Below are 23,889 nucleotides of genomic sequence, written 5' to 3'. Positions count from 1 at the left end.
GTTAAGTAAGGTTTATGATTGTTACTCTTTTAATAAATGTGTGTGAAAATTACTCAAGTTCTGTTTAAAGTTGGTCACCGTCAATCTCCTACTCTAACCGTGCAAGTGGCATTTCTATCGTCTGACCTAACGGCAGAAGATAAACACGTCACGATAAGACCACGAGACATATTGCTAACACACCCCTACTTCGTTAGAGCGACAAGTCAAACAATCTGATGCTCTGTGTACCGAAGGTCTTACAGTACGCACACCACAGAGGACATAGAAGAAATTCAGAGTCGGGCTGATAGATTTGTTGAAACGTCCGCTTAGAAAAATTATAAATGACTGTGCTTAAACTGACACACAATGTTTTTAGCGCAACGCAATCTGACTTTAAAAAATCCCTAAAAAAGAATGGCCCTGACTAACAATAACCTATACCTTTCATGAATCACTTACCTCACAAAAATCTTCGTTACTCAAACTACTGCAATACAGCGTGTGCCAATACTGTCAGCTGAATAAAAGATTCTAACTACTGAAGGCACTAACTACTGATAGGCATAGTTAGAAAATGAAAGATTTTGATAGAGAACAGACAATGTATTTACCTTAATAGCGTTCAAAAGTCATAATATATATATTTCTGTTCATGACATCCAGTCTTACAAATTTACTGTCTATGATGGACACACGTCCAGATCATCCGCTCTCAAAACTCCGCCATCTCTCTCCCCACATCCACCACTGCTGGCGGCTCACTTCCAACTGCGCAACGCTACGCGCTGTTCACATCCAACTGCCCAATACTACAATAGCGACTATTCCAACAAAGCCACCCAGCCACAGACTGCACACAGCACAGTCAGTGATTTTCATATAGCGCGCCACGTGGCGTTACCAATATAAAAACCTAAACAGCCTACTTACATTGTTACTGGTAGGTTTGATCATCACGCGAGTGTTACGGAAATGCTTCAGGAACTCGGGTGGGAGTCTCTAGAGGAAAGGAGGCGTTCTTTTCGTGAATCGCTGCTGAGGAAATTTAGAGAACCAGCATTTGAGGCTGACGGCAGTACAATTTTACTGACGCCAACTTACATTTCGCGGAAAGACCACAAAGATAAGATAAGAGAGATTAGGTCTCGTACAGAGGCAGTTATTTTTCCCTCGTTCTGTTTGGGAGTGGAACAGGGAGAGAAGATGCTAGTTGTGGTACGAGGTACCCTCCGCCAGGAACCGTGTGGTGGATTGCGGAGTATGTATGTAGATGTAGATGTAGTTAAAACTTTATTTACTAACGTTTATCAAACAGTCCATCACCATATCGTGTGCCAAAAACATCAAAACTGCTATTAAACCATGAAAACATCTTATAGATGACATATTAAGAGGCTATTGCATCAGTACCCAAATTCTGGTGGTTCTCTTACGTCATAACGCGCTTATACATCCACATCTTTTTATTTATTTATTTTTAGAAAGTGAGCCACCGCCAATAAAGCCTGCGTTAATTTGGTGCTCAAGACCCCAGCTGGGCATTTTCATTTCGGGTTCCACTTATTTCCTAAACCACAATAGGTAAATGTTGACATCATTTCTTTAACAGTCTTTTCAACTTTCTTATCCAATCGAGCTGTGACTGTATCTCTAATGTACTCGACACCGAGTCATCATCCTGATTTTTCCGTGCAATAGATTCTTTAGCGATCGACGTCCGTATTCAATCAAATGGAACTACACTCCTGGAAATTGAAATAAGAACACCGTGAATTCATTGTCCCAGGAAGGGGAAACTTTATTGACACATTCCTGGGGTCAGATACATCACATGATCACACTGACAGAACCACAGGCACATAGACACAGGCAACAGAGCATGCACAATGTCGGCACTAGTATAGTGTATATCCACCTTTCGCAGCAATGCAGGCTGCTATTCTCCCATGGAGACGATCGTAGAGATGCTGGATGTAGTCCTGTGGAACGGCTTGCCATGCCATTTCCACCTGGCGTCTCAGTTGGACCAGCGTTCGTGCTGGACGTGCAGACCGCGTGAGACGACGCTTCATCCAGTCCCAAACATGCTCAATGGGGGACAGATCCGGAGATCTTGCTGGCCAGGGTAGTTGACTTACACCTTCTAGAGCACGTTGGGTGGCTCGGGATACATGCGGACGTGCATTGTCCTGTTGGAACAGCAAGTTCCCTTGCCGGTCTAGGAATGGTAGAACGATGGGTTCGATGACGGTTTGGATGTACCGTGCACTATTCAGTGTCCCCTCGACGATCACCAGTGGTGTACGGCCAGTGTAGGAGATCGCTCCCCACACCATGATGCCGGGTGTTGGCTCTGTGTGCCTCGGTCGTATGCAGTCCTGATTGTGGCGCTCACCTGCACGGCGCCAAACACGCATACGACCATCATTGGTACCAAGACAGAAGCGACTCTCATCGCTGAAGACGACACGTCTCCATTCGTCCCTCCATTCACGCCTGTCGCGACACCACTGGAGGCGGGCTGCACGATGTTGGGGCGTGAGCGGAAGACGGCCTAACGGTGTGCGGGACCGTAGCCCAGATTCATGGAGACGGTTGCGAATGGTCCTCGCCGATACCCCAGGAGCAACAGTGTCCCTAATTTGCTGGGAAGTGGCGGTGCGGTCCCCTACGGCACTGCGTAGGATCCTACGGTCTTGGCGTGCATCCGTGCGTCGCTGCGGTCCGGTCCCAGGTCGACGGGCACGTGCACCTTCCGCCGACCACTGGCGACAACATCGATGTACTGTGGAGACCTCACGCCCCACGTGTTGAGCAATTCGGCGGTACGTCCACCCGGCCTCCCGCATGCCCACTATACGCCCTCGCTCAAAGTCCGTCAACTGCACATACGGTTCACGTCCACGCTGTCGCGGCATGCTACCAGTGTTAAAGACTGCGATGGAGCTCCGTATGCCACGGCAAACTGGCTGACACTGACGGCGGCGGTGCACAAATGCTGCGCAGCTAGCGCCATTCGACGGCCAACACCGCGGTTCCTGGTGTGTCCGCTGTGCCGTGCGTGTGATCATTGCTTGTACAGCCCTCTCGCAGTGTCCGGAGCAAGTATGGTGGGTCTGACACACCGGTGTCAATGTGTTCTTTTTTCCATTTCCAGGAGTGTATTTGGTTCGAAGGACTTTTTAAGTCTCAAACATCTACTATGTATATGTGCAGACTAAAGCGGCGAATGAAAATTTGTACCAAGACCGAGATTCGAACCCGGGTCTCCTGCTCACGAGGCAGTTGCGCTATCGACTACATCGTGGCTTTGCAGATCTACACGGACTACCCTAGGTCGCCTGCCTCTGCAATGCTTTCCGAGTTTAGGGGGAATACCAAGTTGGCTGAGGCGTGAATGGGAATTTGGACTGAGGAGGGAGGCGAGTTAAGGTAGTCCGCGCACCTGTGCAAAGTCACCACGCCGTAGCAGCGTAGAGGTTAGTTAGGGCACTTGCCTAGTGAACAAGACCCAGGTTCGAATTCCAGCGTAGGTACAAATTATCATTCATCCCTTCAGTTTGCATATAGACACCTGTATTGCTCTTGGATATTTTCTGATGTCAGCTTCGCCCCTTCCATTAGAGTGTAATCTTCCACTTTTCTTATCCACTGGGATCAAGCAAAGTATTTTCTAATGTCATTCATTGGGGTGCCATCTTAACCGTTGCAATTCAGCCAAGTGTATTGTAATGCCATCTACCCGCCTTCCACCTGATTTTCCATCTTCGTCTTTTCTTATCCACAGGAATCCAATGCTATCCACCCCCCTTCCATCAGAGTGTCATCTTCGTTTTTTCTTATCCATCGGAATCCACCAAAGTGTTTTCTAGCGGCATCTACCCACCTTCCATAAGAGTGTCATCTTCGTCTTTTCTTATCCACAGAAGTTCAGCAAAGAACTTTCTTGGTCTGCCTATAACTTGATGTCGTCCTTGCAGAACTTAAACTGGCGCCTGTTGTTTCTGCTAGAATCCTCATACGCAGGAGCACAATACCTGTGTATTCCATCGTGGACAAATAGTGAGGATCTGAAACAGACTTCATCATTATGCTTAAGAACGATGGAAAACTAGCGTTTAATGTCCCGTCGACGACGAGGTTATTAAATAACAATCTCGGATGGAGGAATGATAGCGAAAGAATTTGGCCGCGTTCTTTTCAAAGGAACCAGCCCGATATTTGGCTAAAGCGACTTGGGGAAATCAGAAGACCAGATCCGTATGGCGGGACGAGTGTTTCAGCGACCGTCCTCCCGATTGTGAATCCAATGTGCCTCACCATCACCTCTAACAGAATTGATTATGAAGGATATTGTAAATCAAGTACGTCGAGTATCAGTACGAGAATCACCTATTTCATTGTTGTCCAGACTCTCTTAGAAATTCACAGTAAGCATCTCATACAGTATTCAGGCCAGTGTTAACACTTTCACTATATTTAACCCAGTATCATTGGCGAGCAAGAGATCGGTTATGTTCATAGAGCATGTACTTCATAACATATTCTAAAATGTTGAGACTCTGCTTCTTGGCTGAATGCGCACATGACTCTGGTTTAGCGTGGAATAAGGTTCACGGTGCCACTTGACTTTTTCATGTACGCGAAGTACTGCCCTGAGTGAAAACAACGTTAAGCAATTGAAAAATTTCAAGAACTTGAACTGTTGAATTTGTAGGCTGACGTCCTTCTACTCATAAAGCAACGTAGTTTTTTACTTGTAGCTCAAACAAGTTTCATTCAGTTCAATGTACCGACTGAAATTTTATTTGTAGCACAAACAAGTTCCATTCAGTTCAGTATACCAATTGGAATCTTTTCTGCGGTACATTTCTCTACTTCCGTACCAAAGTTGTCTGCGCATCAGTTTGGAAATCGCGATTATGAAAAAAGTTAGGATCGCTACAAAGTGGCGAGCAGGAGAAGACGTAACACTGCTCAATCGATTGTATGCGAGCACCATGGACTAATTTCAAAATCTCTCCAATGTACTCTACAGATGATCCGTAATCAGCTCTCGGTGATAGTTCATCGAATGAGAACTTCAACATCGGTCAACCCACTTAATGGATTTATTGGGGATGAGTAGACTCGATTTCAAACTTGTCCTCTCCCATTTACACTATTAACATAACGGATTTCACCATTACACAACACGATGCTCTACAGACACACATTTCAGACATCTGGCGCCAGAGTGGGCGTCCTGACGGTCAAACTCGGTGCAAGTTACTAAGCCTTCACGCCACTGTCAGATATTTTCTTTTTGGAGAGCAACGTTTGATCGCCCACTGAACACTATTAGCCCCCTTGTGCCGAACTACCAAGAGTTTAGATGCTCACTACGCGTTGTCAAATCATGGACCACATATTCATATTAAAAGAAAAAAAATACAAGAAGGCGCAGTGCTTAAAACAATGCAGTCGAGTTTCGAAAAAACGGATGTCGTTAACGTTCCTGCTACACTGGTTTATGTTATTGCACTTTCTTTAAACCACACGAGGAGGGTAGCAGGATGGTTCCTGCAACAATGTAATAGTTCGCTTTATTTTCATCCCTGTTAAGGTGACCTATCGTTGCGTGCCTAATGAGCTAGGCGGTTAAGGGACGAGACACGGTAATCTTCGTTTATTGCATAAAAAGAACAATGAAGCCTAGCAGCAATTCCTAATGGTGGTAGTAGCCATAGTTAACAACGGGGCTACTAATGGTGATAGCAATAATAATAATAATAATAATAATAATAACAATAATAGTAAAATTAGTCGTAGCAGACATTTAGAATAAAAATAAAAGTGATAATCTGATTACTTTTGAAGCTGTGTTAATGTAAGTTAAACATGAGGAATCATGACTTACGAAAGTATTGGAATGTCAGTGATAGTAATTGTTAAGAAGGAAAGAGCAACTCATTCACAAGAGAGTCTTATGGATAAGTAGCGGATGGGGAAAGGGAAGTGAGAGTAGAGAGGAATGAGCTGCCGACAAGTATAGCAAAAGTATTACTGAATTGATTGATGTGCGACGTAAGGAGTAAACTGAAACTTCCTGGCAGATTAATACTGTGTGTCGGACCGAGACTCAAACTCGGGACCTTTGCTTTTCACAGGCAAGTGCTCTGCCAACTGAGCTACCCAAGCACGACTCATGCCCCGTTCTCACAGCATTACTTCTGCCAATACCTCGTCTCCCACCTTCCAAACGTTACAGAAGCTCTCCTGCGAACCTTGCAGAACTAGCACTCCTGGAAGAAAGATATTGCGGAGACATGGCTTAGCCACAGCCTAGGGGATGTTTCCATAATGAGGCGTCTGATTCATCAAGAGGTGACCGAGACGTGTAACCAATGGTACCCCATACCATCACGCCGGGTGATACGCCAGTATGGCGATGACGAATACACGCTTCCAATGTGCGTTCACCGCGATGTCGCCAAACACGGATGCGACCATCATGATGCTGTAAACAGAACCTGGATTCATCCGAAAAAATGACGTTTTGCCATTCGTGCACCCAGGTTCGTCGTTGAGTACACCACCGCAGGCGCTCCTGTCTGTGATGCTGATAGCCCATGCTGCTGCAAACGTCGTCGAACTGTTCGTGCAGATGGTTGTTGTCTTGCAAACGTCCCCATCTGTTGACTCAGGGATCGAGACGTGGCTGCACGATCCGTTACAGCCATGCGGATAAGATGCCTGTCATCTCGACTGCTAGTGATACGAGGCCGTTGGGATCCAGCACGGCGTTCCGTATTACCCTCTTGAACTCACAGATTCCATATTGTGCTAACAGTCATTGGATCTCGACCAACGCGAGCAGCAATGTCGCTATACGATAAACCGCAATCGCGATAGGCTACAATGCGAACATTATCAAAGTTGGAAAGGTGATGGTACGCATTTCTCCTCCTTACACGAGGCATCACAACAACGTTTCACCAGGCAACGCAGGTCAACTGCTGTTTGTGTATGAGAAATCGGTTGGAAACTTTCCTCATCTCAGCACGTTGTAGGTGTCGCCACCGGCGCCAGCCTTGTGTGAATGCTCTGAAAAGCTAATCATTTGCATATCACAGCTTCTTCTTCCTGTCGGTTAAGTTTCGCGTCTGTAGCACGTCATCTTCGTGGTGTAGCAATTTTAATGGCCAGTCGTGTACTAACCAATTCCGCATTGCATAAAGATGCCCAGATACTTTTGATGTGGTAGTGTAAGTAGGAGTGGTGAAATGGAGCAGATGGTGGAGCAGACAGAGGGTTGTGTATTGTGTAGCCTGTACGGTGGCGCGGCTGTCGGCAGGAGGAGACGGTGTACGACCAGCGGCAGAACGGCTCAGAGAACTACCGCGTGCACGTGGACGGCGTGGTGGTGGCCGTGGTGCCGGCCGAGGTGCTGGTGCCGCTCGTCGTGGGAACCTCCTCCAACAGCGACCTGGAGCACCAGCTGGAGGAGCTGCTCGCCAGCGCCGGAGCCGGAACTGGCAGCTCGGGCTCAGGCTCCGGCAAGCCGCAGCCGCCTCCAGAGGGCGGCCACACCAAGCCGCCCGCCAAGCCGACGTCTCCTCCACCCACACCTCAGTCCACCACCTCTGAGGACAGCAAGCTGTCTCAGGGAGGCGAGAAGCCCAATAAGTAAGTACACCGCACGAGGACAGGCCGTTTCACGTTAGCAGGACGGTTCGACATACTGGTTAGCCTTTAATGCTTACACGAGTTGTAAGGGAGGAAGCATCCGGCATACAGAGGGGTCCAAAAAATGTATTCACTGTTTAAACGTCCATAACTTGAAAACTAATTGACGGAGTTGTCTCATTTGTAGTGAAAGTGTAGCTTAAAGTCCAACTTAAAGATATCACTGTAGGTGTTCGAAGTGGTCACCATTAACATCCACACACAAACGATGCCGCCGAACTGCAGCACAGACTACTGACTGCAACGTGTTCGGTTGGATATTTTCACGTGAATGTACGATGGATTCTCGAAGTTCATCCAGTGTGCGTGGCTTTTGTCGATAAACGACGTCCTTTAGTGTTCCCCACTGGTAAAAGTCCAGAGGAGTTAGGTCTGGGGAACGCGGTGGATACTCCACAGCACCTCTATGGCCTATCCATCTTCCTGTAGATTTTCGTCGAGATACGCCCTAACGCGTTTTTGGTAGTGGGCTGGGGCACCATCTTGTTGAAAGTAGACTCTTCCGTCTCCATACATGTCTCGGATGGCGGGTAAAATGGATGACTGAAGCTTCTGAAGGTACACCTCACCGGTAACTGTGCAGTCAAAGAAGAATGGCCGAATCAAGCTCCGGTACGACAAGCCACCGGAGACCAAGAGCCTCTTATACGAAAATTATCAGGAAATAACCCTGAACGAGCCCCGATGTTATTGTTGCTGGATTTCGGGTTCATCCTGCATGGGAACTTGGACGATATTTTATCCGACTCAGTTGCTAAATTCATTAACGTACGCTGGTGCGGTGACATTCGACTTTGAAGTAACCAGTTCATACCTTGGCTTCGGAGTCTTTAGCGGTAAAATCCATGTATTAAATACTCAGAAGAAGGCGATAGTAAATATCTTATTAAGCTCGAGTTTCATCCCAAACATGATGCTGTTTAAATAAGGAGATCGTTGTATACTGCGTCCTTGCTGTGCTGACGCAGATATACTTCATTCTGAATGTCGAGAAAAGGAAATGTCTTAAAGAAGCCGTAATCACCAAGCCAAGTGCTATACGGCAGAAAAGAACCTCAACTAGCTTTCGACGTTCCAATTGTTCCTTATTATTCCGGAATATCGTTTAAAGTGAACTTAGAAGCGATGCAGCCAGAGGAAAGACAAGAAAAGCTTTTATTCCTTTCACACATGACCTCTTTCTGGACATCCAATCTCAAGCTAAAAAGCACCTTGTTCTGTTATATGGGAAAGGGTTAATAAAGTTAAAACGGAAGTGATATCAGGGCACGAATCCTATGATAACTGTGATGTATCCCAAGCCCAATAAGTAAGTACACCACATGAGGACAGGACCGTTTCACGTTAGCAGGACGGTTCGACATACTGGTTAGCCTTCAATGCTTGGTGAAAGTGTAGCTTAAAGACTAACTTAAAGATATCACTGTAGGTGTTCGAAATGGTCACCATTAACATCCACACACAAACGATGCCGCCGAACTGCAGCACAGACTACTGACTGCAACGTGTTCAGTTGGATATTTTCACATGAATGTACGATGGATTCTCGAAGTTCATCCAGTGTGCGTGGCTTTTGTCGATAAACGACGACCTTTAGTGTTCCCCACAGGTAAAAGTCCAGAGGAGTTAGGTCTGGGGAACGTGGTGGATACTCCACAGCACCTCTACTGCCTATCCATCTTCCTGGTAGATTTTCGTCGAGATTCGCCTTAACGCGATGTTGGTAGTGGGCTGGGGCACCATCTTGTTGAAAGTAAACTCTTCCGTCTACATACAAGTCTCGGATGGTAGGTAAAATAGATGTCTGAAGCTTCGGAAGGTAAACCTCACCGGTAACTGTGCAGTCAAAGAAGAATGGCCCATCAAGCCCCGGTAAGACAACCCACACCACACATTTACTCCTGGCAAATTCACGGCTTTGTTTACATGGACGTTCGGATTTTCGGCGGCCCAGTAGATGCAATTGTGGCGATTTACTGTACCATTGAGTCCTAACCGTGCCTCATCAGACCAGACAATCATCTCTGCAAACTCTTCATCGTTGCGCACCATGTTAGTAAACTACTCGCAGTACTCGATTCTACGATCTGGGTCGTCCTCGTTCATTGCGTGTAGCAATCGTGGGATGTGGCACTTCCACTTTGCTGTCTTCAAAATTCGCCGAACACTTGAGCGACTTACTGCAGTTTCACGGGCACACTGTCTCACAGACTTCTGTGGTGAGCGAGCGAATTGTTGTAACACACGACGGGAGTTAGCTGGACTTGTTACTGTTACAGGTCGTCCAGATCGTTGTTTGTGTACATCTTTAACACAGCCACCAGCTTCAAAGTTGTATCGAATGCGACGAACCGTTAAACGTGTCGGTGGCTCTGTTTGATTCTCATTTCGCCATTGCCGTTGAACCTCATTAATGTTTTCGTACTTAAAATACCACTTCAAAACTGACTTCCTTTCATCGAATGTAAGCCTTGCGCCAGCCATGTTTACTCGAGTAACTAGATGCAACTACGAACAAAACACTGGTTATCTGGCGACTGTCAGACTGTCATCTGACAAAACAAAACAACGCAATACAACGCTCGCGTGGTTATTGCTGGAACTACAAACTATTACTCTACCAAAGATGAGACAACTCCGTCAATTAGTTTGCCAGTTATGGACTTTTAAACAGTGGATACATTTTTTTGGACCCCTCTGTACAATAGCCGGACGCTGCTGACTGAGTAGATTCGTTTTAATCCAAGTCACGGGTAGGATACAGTGGGAGACGGCGCGAACTCCTGCAGTCACAACTGTTCAGAAATCTGTAGATCACATTTGCTAAGAAATCGTTCAAGTGGCTTGGCTGGAGTCCACGGAATGAGCTTCGCAGGTTCTGCCTAACCTCGGCGCTCGCTGCTCTCTGTGTTCCACTGGATACAGCCGCCAGAATCATATCCTGTTGCGTCCAGCTGTTGATCCTGGTTTTGTTTGCCACAAAAGTAATCTGCTGCTCCCTATCGGTGCGGTCATATGCGTCCACTACGGGATGAGGTCAAGACAGGGCACTCGCCCCCCTCCCCCTCCCCCCCCCCCCCCCCCCCCCCCGTCTGGGATCTGGTGTATAGAGTTTAGTCAGTTGCAATATTACGCTACATTTATTCTGTGGCATCACGCGTCTCGAAACTGACCAGCTCCCTTACAAGAAAGTGGAAATTTCAGAGTCTTTGGCCCCCTTACTTGTAGATAAATTTCTCCGGACGCCCATCGTCCCGTTGTCTGGTCTTCTGGTGATGTCTTTTCTAATCGCTGAGGCACAAACATGAACAGCCCCTTTGATACTCACATATCTCATCTCTCTTGTATCAGTCTGTTGTAGAACTTCAAGACAACAGACAAGAAGCCGCAGTATTCACTTACGCATTTAAAAATGTTTTCACGCATTGGAATACAAGGGTGCCAATGTTTCATCGCCACCAACTATAAAAAGTGTGACACATTGTTTGCAATAATACTAAAAGTACGAATGCGGAGGATTTAAAAGCTATGACGCTAACATCCTCCTATCACAGAACCATATAACATATTTTAAGCTCTGGTGCTGTGGCATTCCCGAACGAAAATAAGCTGATATAATAGAATCAACATGTGTTCAGGAAAAAATCTACTTCTGCAGGTACATATGAACTCTGCAAACTACATTGAAGTGAATGGTACCGTATGTTAGGGGTTTTTCTCGTTCCTATCGCGGGTGGAGCGGGGCAGAATGACCGTTTGGACACCTTTGTGCGTTCTGTAATTAGTCTAGCCTTGTCTCACAGTCCCTATGGGAGAGATACGTAGGTGGATGAAGAATTTCTCTAGATTGTTCACTTAATATTGGTTCTCCAAACTTTTTAAGTAGGCCTTCGCTGGATGATTGGTGTCTATTTTTGCAACATGTATGTGACACTGTCCCGTGAGTCGAATCTGTGACCGTTTGCATCGGCTATCTTTATAAATGTTCGAGATTCCTTGCTACCCCATTTGGACCAGACAGATAAAAGTCGGAAGGTGCGAGATCCGGTTTGTATGCCTGATGAGGAAGGACAGTTGCGATGATGACAGATGCCTCGCTCAACGACTCACTCGCTTTTGTTCACTGCCAGGTCTCCGTAGACTTCTGCAAGAGCCTTTTAATATATGCGATGCTCTGCTTTCCCGCCTAAAGAAAATTTCTGACAGCTCTCTGCTTCGACAGACATCAGTTTGAATGATACGTATAGCGTCGCTACCTATCGGAACGTCATTAAATTACAGGGACTGTAGCGGGAATATTCCACGAAGTCCCACAACAAATTCCGCATTTTTTCAACCAAAACTGACGGAAAAAACTGATGAAAGCCCCTCGTATGTTTTCTCGTTTTCTCAAGCGCATAATTTTACAGTTTGTACATTCAAAGGAAGTTAATACTCTTTGTACCTCTTAAAATCTTACCAAGATCTGACTGAATATTTGTGTAATTTTTTCAGACAGTAGGCCTTTTTCATTATAGGTAACTGCGTCATCTGCGAAAAGTCGGACGTTACTTTAATATTGCCTGCAGGTCACAAATATCGAGTACGAACAACAATGTTCCCACACACTTTCCTGGACCACTCCTGAAGTTACATCTATTTCTGTCAACGGCTCTGCACCCAAGATAACATCCAGCGTCCTCTCTACTACAGGATCCTCAATCCAGTCACAAATTTTCTTTGACGCGCCATGTAATCATTCTTTTGTTAATAAACGTTTGTGTAGTACAGAGGTGAATACTGTCATTTCAGGATTTCATGTGAGAAAACGCAAGCTATGTTTCGCATGATCGATGTTTTCAATAACCATACTGTTTGGTACGGAGGAGGTTACTCTGTTCCAGGAAACTCATTACATTTGAATTTAGAATATGTTCTAGGATTCAACAACAAATGTACGTCAATGACACTGGACGGTAGTTTTTGTGGATCATCCATCTTGTAGACGTGTGTGACCTATGTTTTCTCCCAGTCACTTGTTGCAGTTTTTGTTCAAGGGATCCACGGTACATTATGGTTAAAATACTCGTAGGAGCCAATTCAGCTGCAGATTCTGTACGGACTCTGACATGGATTCCGTCGGGCCCCAAGAGCCTTGTTTAGTTTCAGTGATTTTAAATGTTTCTCAGCGACATTAGCACTGCTATGTACCGTGTGTCACTCCTATGGGACGTCAGGCTCATTTTCTCTGGCGCTTAGGCAGATATTTGTAGTTTCGTTTTTGCAGCGTGTAGCTGGAGTCCGCCCACAATCATCCTGCCTAGCACGTCTCACGTACGACTCCCAGCTTTGACGGAAACCGTCTGTTTGTTTCTCTTACAAATAAAATTATTTTTAAATCGTGCCATTTCGATAGCGCGTTGACAAGTCAGTCTATAGCGTTATTCGTTTTACAGTGGAATGATGAGAATTGTGATAACTACCGATAAGGGCGTAGATCTTCAATCGAATTTTCTTAGCACTATGAAGAACATTTTCTCCATATTATCATCTACGATAAATCATGAGAGACCATATTATCATCTACGACTAATCATGAGAGACCCGATCGTAGCACTGTGGCCATTTCACGTAAGCTTAACCGTTCTACATATTTCACAAATCATCAGAATATTTAATAAGCATGTGAACCATTCAACGTTGCTGAAACTCCAACCTCTGTCCAACCTGCTTCGAGCGCCCGAGGATCTTATTCTCACGTCTTTGCGGTATTGCATAGTAACGTAACCAAAACACCACACTCCGCGAACAAACACGACTGAACTCGGGTTTATGAAAATAACGCCTGTCCAAAAAATGGGACCTGAAGTGATCCGAACATGAGCCCCTTTCAGTTAACAACACAAGTTGTTACTATGCTCCTCCTAAAGCTCCGTTTGAATATGCCTTGGAAGACCCAACGGTACTGACCGACCGCCATGTCATCCTCAGCCGACAGGTGTCGCTGGATGCGAGTATGGAGGGGCCTGTGGTCAGCACATCACTCATCCTATTGTTCTCAGTTTTCGTGACCGGAGCCGCTGCTTCTCAGTCAGTTAGCCTCACAAGAGCTGAGTACTCTCCGCTTTCCAGCAGCGCTCGGCAGCTCGGACGCTCACCTATCCAAGTGCTAGCCAAACCCAACAGCGCTTAACTTCGGTAATCTGACGAGAACCGGTGCTACAACTGCGACAAGGCCCTTGGCATTCTTACTATGCACTTCTGGAAAATGAAGAGTCTAGCTCGTTTAAAGTTTTTTTTAAATTAGTTCTTCCCGGCGACACGAAACTGCGGCTGTGTGGTTAAATGGAAAAGAAAGGAAACAGAAAGCACTCGTTTCTAATATGTATGGGAATTGTATCTTCTTCTCTCTTCTACATCTCCTCCTACCCCTCTGTTTGTCCACCTACTGCTCCTTCCCCCTCTCCCTGTCCACCACCTACTCCCCCTTTCTCCTCTTCCTCCATCTCCTCCTGTTCGCTCTCTCACCCTCTCTCTCTGTCCATTACCTCCTCCTACCCCCTTTCTACGTCCATATACATATGTATGCCCGAATGTTCATTAGAAGCCGCGCCGAGTGGCCGCGCGGTTTAAGGCGCCCTGTCACGGAAGGTGCGGCCCCTCCCGCCGGAGGCTCGAGTCCTCCCTTTGACATGTGAGTGTGAGTGTGTGTGTGTGTGTGTGTGTGTGTGCTGTTCTTAGCATAAGTAAGTTTAAGTAGTGTGTAAGGTTAGGCACTAATGACCTCAGCAGTTTGGTCCCTTAGGAATTCACATACATTTGAACATTTTTCCTTCATTACAGCATTTCATTAAAATTCAAAGTGAATCGGTCAAGAACTTTTCGAGATATTTGATAATAACGTTTCCTCTTTATATGTTACATATTTATTTATATATTGTATTAAAATGTATGAAAACATGCGTGTGTTAGATTGCAAGGTTGCATCAAAATTTCAAAGGAATCGGTGAAGAACTTTCGAAATTTACGATTTTGTGCCAACGAGCATTAACATTTTTATTAATAATAAATGAAAAGCATTACTTTGCTTATAATGTTGTTCTACCAAGAACCGACAGAAGATTCAGTTATATATATATATATATATATATATATATATATATATATATATATATATATATATATATATATATGGGGGGGGGGAGGGTTTGGGCGCTCTAGTAGGCGTATAAAAACCGTGCGTAATCAAATGCAACGTTGTGTCAAAGCAATCGGTGAGGACCTTTCGGAGATATATGATTCTGAACGAACGGACGTTTTCATTTGTATGGGTAACACAGCAATACGTTCAGCAGTAGACATGTTCAGCATACGAAGCAATGTGTAAACGTGTGGGAAGAAGATGCAGTTAGCTAAGTAAAGAGGAGAAGCATGCTTCAAAGATTCCTTGAGGTTGCCTACTATGCAGTTTAATGATATGACCGCAGTACCGCACTGCTGTGCGGCTTGCCGCTCCTTTCCTGTGAAGGCGTAATAATGCGCTCGTTGCTCAAAGGATAGGTATACGGGGTGAAATCCATCTTTACGAGAAAATCCCTGAGGCTGTTCAGGAACATTTTCTGAGTGTTTTGGTGTAAAGGACCGTCATTTCCGGTCACTCGTTACATGTAATTGAATTACGGTTTAAATTCTTTCCCCCGTTTATCGTTGTATCTGTACTGCACCGAAAACATCGTCGAAATGTGGACGATATGCTCGATCTGGTTGGAAACAGACTTGTTCCATTCTCTCACGGTACTTACCACTGATAACTCTTCGGCCTCAAGCTTGCATTCAGTACTACTCGGTCCTGTTTCGCGTTTGTTTTCCAGCAGTGCTAGTTACATGGTAATGGCGATTCAGTGTAGTAATTATTGACGAAGAGTTGGCTAACATGCACCTCATGTATGGATTCCTTCAATGCAATGGAACAGATGCAAAACGACACTATTCCCACAGCGACGGCAATTACGTCCAGTAGGAACTTGAGTTACTCTCCGCGTATAAAATGTTCGAATACGAGTAACTTACGGGAATGCAGCCGGGTGACTTCTTCGAGAACTGCATTTGTCGAACCTCTGCAAGCGACGACACATTTACTTACTGCAGAGGTAAACAATATGAAATTTGAGTTTCTGAGTTTATGGCTTCAAATGGCTCTGAGCACTATGCGACTTAACTACTGAGGTCATCAGTCGCCTAGAACTTAGAACTAATTAAACCTAACTAACCTAAGGACATCACACACACCCATGCCTGAGGCAGGATTCGAACCTGCGACCGGAGCGGTCACTCGGCTGCAGACTGTAGCGCCTACAACCGCACGGCCACTCCGGCCAGCTCTGAGTTTATCTTGGCAAACAAAATGTTGAAATAAATTACGGGAATGCAGGCGGGTGACGTCTTCACGTACAAACATCACCGTACTTTTGCATCTGTACACAGGTGCCGAAGAGAAATCACGCCACGTATTAGAATTATTGCATTTTACAGGCTTTTCCACTGTAGTGAGGCTATTTTCCAGAAACAAAGGCAATTGCGTACACGCCGAGTTAATCATACGAGGGTTATTCCAAAAGTAAGGTCCGATCGGTCGCGAAATGGAAACGACTATGAAATTCCGATAAAGCTTTGCACAGATGTGTTGGGTAGTGTCTCTAGTATAACCCCAGTTAGCATCACGTCGCTCTTCTCATTTCTGAGCTCGCAGTGAGTGCGTAAAGATGTCTAGAAAATAGTGTCTGCCCGCCAAGTACGAGGGCCTGGTGAGAAATTTCGCCTGAAGCTATGCAGCCAACATTACATAACTGTCGTTCTGTTTCGTCTTCACGACAATTCTCAGCCGCATTCTGCAGGGGCAATGAAGATGCTCCTGCATCGTTTTCAAATGGAAATGTTAGATTACCCACAATACAGTCCGCAATTGTCTCCCCCTGAGTTTCATCTCTGGTCACATGAACCGCTGTCTTTGAAGACAACATTTTGACACAGACAACGAGGTGTAGGCCAGCGTGGAGAATTGGCGGAAAGCACTGGCGGCACCTTCTACGATGAGGCTATTGAAAAGTTGGTACAACGCTATGACAAAAGTCTAAGTCAGAACGGCGACTACGTAGAGAAGTAGCTGAAAGGTGTAGCTAATTGTTACAAGTAAAACATTTCTGATGTTCACTGTGGTTTCAATTTGGCAATCAATCGGACCTTACTTTTGGAATAACCCTCGTATAATCATAATAACATTAATACTCTGCAAAGAGCCACCGGAGACCAAGAGCCTCTTATACCAAAATTATCGGGAAATAACCCTGAACGAGCCCCGAAGTTATTATTGCTCGATTTCCGGTTCATCCTGTATGGGAGCTTGGACGATATTTTATCTGACTCAATTGCTAAAGTCATTAACGTACGCTGGTGCGGTGACATTCGACCTAGAGGTAACCAGTTCATATCTTGGCTTCGGAATATTTAGCGGTAGCATCCATGGATTAAATACTCAGAAGAAGGCGATAGTGAATATCTTATAAAGTTCGAGTTTTATCCCTAACATGATGCGGTTTAAATAAGGGGACCGCTGGATACTGTTTCCATGCCGTGATGTTGCATATGGACCAGAATTTGCTGACGCATACTTCATTCTGAGTGTTGAGAAAAGGAAATGTCTTAAAGAAGCCTTAAGCACTAAGCCAAGTGCTATACGGCAGCAAAAAACCTCAACTAGCTTTTTACGTTCCGATTGTTCCTTATTATTCCGGACTATCGTTTAAAGTCAACTTAGAAGCTGTACAGGCAGAGGAATGACAAGAAAAGCTTTCTTTCCTTTCACACATGACCTGTTTCTGGACACCCAATCTCAAGCTAAAAAGCATCTTTTTCTGTTATATGGGAAAGGGTGAAAAATTCCAAACGGAAGTGATAGCAGGTCAGGAATCCTATGATAACTGTGATATATCCCAAGGTGCTCTTATTGTTCTTCTTTAAATGTGAACGAAGTAGAGCTAATACGGTTGGCAGCGGCACGTCATCACTGTTAAAATATAGAATTTGTCACTTTTTGTCCATATTATCACAATACTGATACGAGACGTCAAAAATAGCGCTTATCTGTGACTACTGACCGTAGTTTTTAAAGCATGCATTAGCAGTGTCTGAAGGGACAGTAATTCGTGAAGAACAGTGAAACTGGAGTTTTTTCACAGACATCTCCATTCATTCAGTGTTAAATAAAATAACGTTACATAAAATTTTAAAAACGGAAATAAATTAAAGTATTATACAGCCACAGAATGCGTTGTCTTGTGGATAATGCAGATAACTCCATACCTATGTAGACCTGTGACTTGCATGTAATTTTTATAGCTTTCATAATAGCATTGATACATCCTTCAAATTGCCGCGCGGGATTTTCCGAGCGGTCTAGGGGCTGCAGTCGTGGACTGTGCGGCTGATCCCGGCGGAGGTTCGAGTCCTCCCTCGGGCATGTGTGTGTGTGTGTGTGTGTGTGTGTGTGTGTGTGTGTTTGTCCTTAGGATAATTTAGGTTAAGTAGTGTGTAAACTTAGGGACTGATGACCTTAGCAGTTAAGTCCCATAAGACTTCACACACACACACTCACATCCTTCAAATTGCCTGGAAGTAGGAGGGTCGGTCAATAAATAAGTCGCAACCTGGGACGCAGGCATCAGAGCCACTTGCAGCAGCCTGAAATTTATTTTCCTTTCCTACATACTCCCCTTGTAAACTTAAATTGCTCATCACTCGACAAGGTGTTACAAGCCTGCAGCATTGAATTCTTGTGGCGGCATTCGCATCTAACGAGTAACCTCTCGGGATATAACAAGTTCATTTGGTTTCTTAAATTGGTGCTACCCACCAGACCTATACGTCCTACGAGTAGCGATATACTCCTATATGAGAAAAAAATTGAAATTTGTGGCAAGATCTTATGTGACCTAACAGCTGAGGTCAACGGTCCCTAAACCTACACGCTACTTAATGTAACGTAAACTAACGTAGGCTATGGACAACACACACATCCATGCCCGAGGGAGGACTCGAACCTCCGACGGGGGACGGGGCGAGGCGTCCTACATGGGGAAACAATGTACTATCACTGGATAACAAAGACCGCCAGGACGCTCCTTGTTTGCGACCTTTTTTGTCCTTTTTTGAATTCCTGTATCCAGTTGAACAAAAATTTCCATGAAATACAGTTTAACCACATATGAGACGAATTTCCCTATGCACTTGCTATGCAGACAGTTTATCGGCTCACAAAAATGGCGTTGTTCTTGGCGGGTACACACTCATAGCACACCTGCCGTACTGTTCTGACGGTAGATCATTAGCCATTGTGTATCGGTTACATTCCACGTGACATGTACTGTCACCATCTAGATACGTATAGGCGTGAACTTTATAGCAATATGGCGTATTCTGGCGTTTGCGATTTATTTATTGACTCACCCTTGTTAGCTACAGCGGTCTGTTTTTCATAAGAGTTTTTTTACTTACAATGTAAGACGCTAGAACCACTTTTATTGTCTCCATATTGCGTGTGAAATACGACTAGACTGGGCATAACGATATCGATGACAAGGTGCGACATAATCATCAGTATTTGACGCAACTGGATCTATGAGACAGCTGCAAGTGGCGTCCTTGAGGATCCCATACGTACCGTTGTAGCAGACAATGGGAATCCGATAACACTGAAAAGGCATTTCCACGACGGCCTCGTAGTGCCCTGCCGTCATGTTGTAAATTGTCTTGTGGATCCAAAGTCACAGGAGGCAATATGCATAGCCACACGGTGTCTGCAAGTAACTCTGCACTGTTGCAGTTGCGGGTATCACTTCGAATCCATCTGGCTACTCTGACCAGCAAATCGTTAGCGATGATTTTGGGCCGTGCCTGTGTAAAAATGAAGTTAGGCGCTCACCACGAATCCATCAGACACATGTACGGATGTGTTCAAGCTCGAATAAACTAAATATGCTATTGAACGACTGAAACGGTGTGCTGAAACGGGAAAGACAAGTTTAGCGGCGCGCAAGCAGCCGTTGTTGACAAGACTCTACATACACATGCACAACAGGCAAGGCAACACATGGTACAAGGGGCTCGAGAAAGAACAAAAACTCGGCTAGCCTCTCCCACTTCACTCGCTGAACGTCAGTACGTCAGTACGTACCCTCAGATTTTTACTTTTTCCGTTTTCTATCGAACAAACTTCAAGGAATTCCTTTCCGGATGAAAATGCGCTCTAAACATGGCTCGACGAGTTCATCGCCTCAAAAGCACGTGATTTCTACAGTCGCTGAATCGAAAAGTTACCCTAGCGTTGGCGGACTGATGTAAACACTGAAGGAGAGTGTATTATTGATGACTCGAGTCTCTGTTATGCGGATCTGTTGTGTTTATTAAACTTATGGAAAAACGCTTCGAACTTTTGCACCAGCCCATTATATATAAGCGGAGTAGAAACGAATAGGCATCATTCTTGCGACGATACGGGCCGCAAATGGGGAAATCCATTTAAGTTGGCGACTTTGATAAATGACAAATTTTTATGACTAGGCGTCTGGAAAGGAGCATTTCGTAAACGGTGTAGCCGGTCGGCTGATACCACGAGAAGGCCACTACATGTTGGATATCCGCGCCTCATCATAGAACACGGAGCTCGGAAACTTGGTCGCCAACTGCAGCAGGATATTCGGTGAGCAGTGGCAGATGTGAAGACAGAGTACCATGTTGGTGCAAGCACAAGTGTTTAGGAGCACACCATTCAACGCAGGTTGTTGAACAAGGGACTCCGTACAAGACGAGCACTGTACCACCTCTCATTGAAAGAACGACATTGTCAATTACGATTCCAGAGGAAACTGGTCATCGAGACAAGATCGTGGATCAATGAAAACTTATCTGGTCGAAGTAATGACGTATCTTATTAGACCAGGACGACGGCCGTGTGTGGATACGCCGTCATTCAGGGGAAACTATGCTCGAAGCATTCAGTGCGTCAGGTAAGCAGATCGGTGTGATAAGAGAGATGTTCATCTGGGCTTCCTAGGAACCATAACAGCTAAGGGCTTCTTGGACATTATTGCTGATCACTGCATCGCTTCGTACTTGATGTCTTCCCCGGAAGAGGTGGCATCTTCCAAGAGGATAACTGTCAGTATCACAAAGCCAAAATCGTGCTACCGTGATTCGAACAGCACGATAGGGAAGTCGCGTTGATGTCGTCGCCAACAGTCCAGCTCATCTGAATTCGATGGAGCAGATCTGGAAAACATCTTGGATTCTAGATTCTTGTCCACAGATCACCGGTCCGTAATTTACGGGAATTGTGTGTCCTGTGGGTAGGCATCTACTGCCACATATCTCAGGAAACCCAACAAGGACTTGTCGAATCCTTGCCACGCAGAGTCGCTGCTGTATTGCGTTTCAGAGGTGTATCAGTAAGCGGGCGGTCGCAACACTTTTCTTCATCAGTGCAATTTATACTGGCCGGATAATCGTGAAAGAGAACTTTATATCAAAAACAACGCAGCTTATGTAACGAGAAATTGTACGTCGTCAAGCATTTGCGTCCCAACCCCTGTACAACGTACGCAAATAAAATACAGAATAAAATTCTTGTGTGAAAACTGCATACTTATTGTGTTTTGCGCGCACTTCTAGGGGATGGCCCTTCACCTTGGGAACCGTTCCTTTAAGGCGGGCGGAATTTATCGTGATAGAAGGTGCAGAGCTGAAACCTTGAGCTGCGCCCGTGTAATTCAAATGTCAGACACTAGTGGCGTCATCTCCTGATCGGACACGATCTTGGATTGCGAGTAAATGTTGAGGTCGTATATTAATGTGCAGCAGTTGCTCCGAATAGTACGACACCTGTTCAGCCGAACGAGATGATGCAGCAGCTAGATGGACTTGTCTTCTGCAGGATGGTAGTTCAAACCACTGTTCAGCCAGCCTAATTTAGGTTTCACGCTATTTCCCTTAATCGCTTGAGGTGAATGTCAGAATTTTCACTTTGACAGGACGCGACCAGTCCCAGCTTTTACTTCACTTCTAATGACTTTGTCGTCGACTGGAGATTAAACCCTAATTTTTTTTAAATTTTTTTTAGGGCAGTTCACACTAAGCTACCGAATTGCGCGTGGTACTATCTATAACGATACTACAGGCGAAGGGATGTCAAGCTCAAATCTTCTTTCATTCTTTGCGGCCTGTTTATCTTTTTGTTACATACTGAGCCACCATACAAGTTTCTAACCTATTCAAAGACTATTGCCTGTTTCCCTTTCACAAGTAATAGCCAATAACTGAATAACCAATAACTGACCATAAAGACGAATCATTTTCACTTCGCCTATTATGTAGAATGTACTTCTGTCTTCAGCAGCTTTAAGTAGTTGTATAGCGAACAAGCTAACAAATATTGAGCAAGCTTGTCAAATGTTTGTACCAAAGTTTCCAGAGAATTAAGCGGAAAATAAATGTAAGCTTTGGAGTACCTGTCAACAACACGAGATATTTTCGATACGCGTGGAACTGATAAGCTGTTGTATGTTTCTCGTACATCATTAAAGTTTAAACAGCAGACTCAGTGGCTGACAAGATGTCTTGAGAAGACGATTCCAAAACTTTAGTGGGTAGCGTACATCGAGGAAATCTAACAGTGAGTGAACCTCTGTGTTCATGTAAGCATAATGCTTCATTACGTCAGACTACTACAATAACTTGTACTTTATAATACAGGTTCAGTCCAAAGGTTTTCACATTTTAAAATGATACGAAGGACAGAAGAAAACACCAATAACTTGAGCGCTATAGGATCAGATGAAGCCATGTTCCATGATGGGGAGCTCGACAACCTGCTACTATGTGCACAAAAAATCCAGAATTTAGAACAGACAAACTTAAATTGCGTTTCTCTGTGAGTGTGTGGCGTGATATTCAAAATATTTCTCTTCTGGCTTTGTTTGACCCTGATACGTAGAATGCACCTTGTTCATTGTAGTTTCCCTATTGTGTGGCTGGTCAAAAGATATCTTTTGCGACCTCTTGGTGGCGGCAGGCTGCGATGGTCTGCAACAGCGTAACAACGTTCTCGTAGTCCACAGCTGTCATGGTGCCTTCAATTACTGCTACAGATCCCGCGTGGAAGCCCAGGCGAACGTCCCCATAGCGTAATACCACCTTCACTAGCCTGACATCCAAACCTCCAGATCTCAGACACACAGATCGGTGCCAAATGTTGTATGCCGATAAAAAATCAACCAAAACTCTTATTTAGTTCGTATTATGTGTTGTCGTCCGGTAGAACATGCGCAAACGGTAATTAAAATTAACACTAGAATTAAGGAGCATAGGAAAAGCATAACTGTGAGTAGCTAATACGTATATTATCCGCGAAGAAGGCTGTAGAGCGTTAGATTATAGCACCAAGGGTCCTGGGGTAAATCCCAGCGGTAACAAGTTTTTTACTGTACTGTGTGTGATAGTGTTACATGGGTCTATTAATACTTCCGCATGTGTGATGCAGTTGTTTCTTTATTCTACTGTTTGTTGTTTGGTTGCTTGGTTGATTCGGGGAAGGGGACCAAACAGCTAGGTCATCGGTCCCATCCGGTTAGGGGAGGGTGGGGAAGAAAGTCGGCCGTGCCCATACTAAGGATCTATCCCGGCATTCGCCTGAAGCGACTTAATAAAATCACTGAAAATCTAATATCAGGATGGCCGAACTCGGATTTGAACCGTCGTCCTCCCGAATGCGAGTCCACTGCGCCACTTCGCTCGGTATATTGTACTCTTCCGATTGTTTGCGTTTATTCTGTGACGCTGTAAATGCACTAGCTGCTCCATCAAGAGTGGTCTCTGTTCTATCGCCCTCGTCGCACAGAACACCACACCTACCTATACAAATGTATTCTATAGGTTTGCTGCTTTCCTAACGAAGCGAACGCAGATTGCCAAAAGAACATTGCTACAAACTCCGAAAAGTCCTTTCACATGCCAGGGAAATGTTTCCCCGTATAACAGTTTCACGCGTAAAAAAAAAAAAAAAAAAAAAAAAAAAATGTCTCTGAGCACTATGGGACTTAACACCTGAGGTCATCAGTCCCCTAGAACTTAGAACTACTTAAACCTAAC

The 23,889-nt window shown here is 45.0% G+C and overlaps 1 protein-coding gene across 1 annotated transcript in view; it reads left to right on the top strand.

Annotated features, from left to right (window-relative positions):
- LOC124718598 overlaps nucleotides 1-23,889 on the top strand; it is a 31,903-nt gene that overhangs the window by 2,100 nt on the left and 5,914 nt on the right. Inside the window, exon 2 of the mRNA XM_047244271.1 lies at nucleotides 7,322-7,653. Within this exon, the coding sequence (XP_047100227.1) occupies nucleotides 7,322-7,653 (332 nt within the window). The remainder of the gene's footprint in view (nucleotides 1-7,321; nucleotides 7,654-23,889) is intronic.

This window comes from Schistocerca piceifrons, chromosome 1 (genome assembly GCF_021461385.2).
Source record: "Schistocerca piceifrons isolate TAMUIC-IGC-003096 chromosome 1, iqSchPice1.1, whole genome shotgun sequence".
NCBI lineage: Eukaryota > Metazoa > Arthropoda > Insecta > Orthoptera > Acrididae > Schistocerca > Schistocerca piceifrons.
The sequence above is the reverse complement of the archived record's forward strand: the minus strand, read 5'-3'. Positions and strand labels throughout refer to the sequence as shown.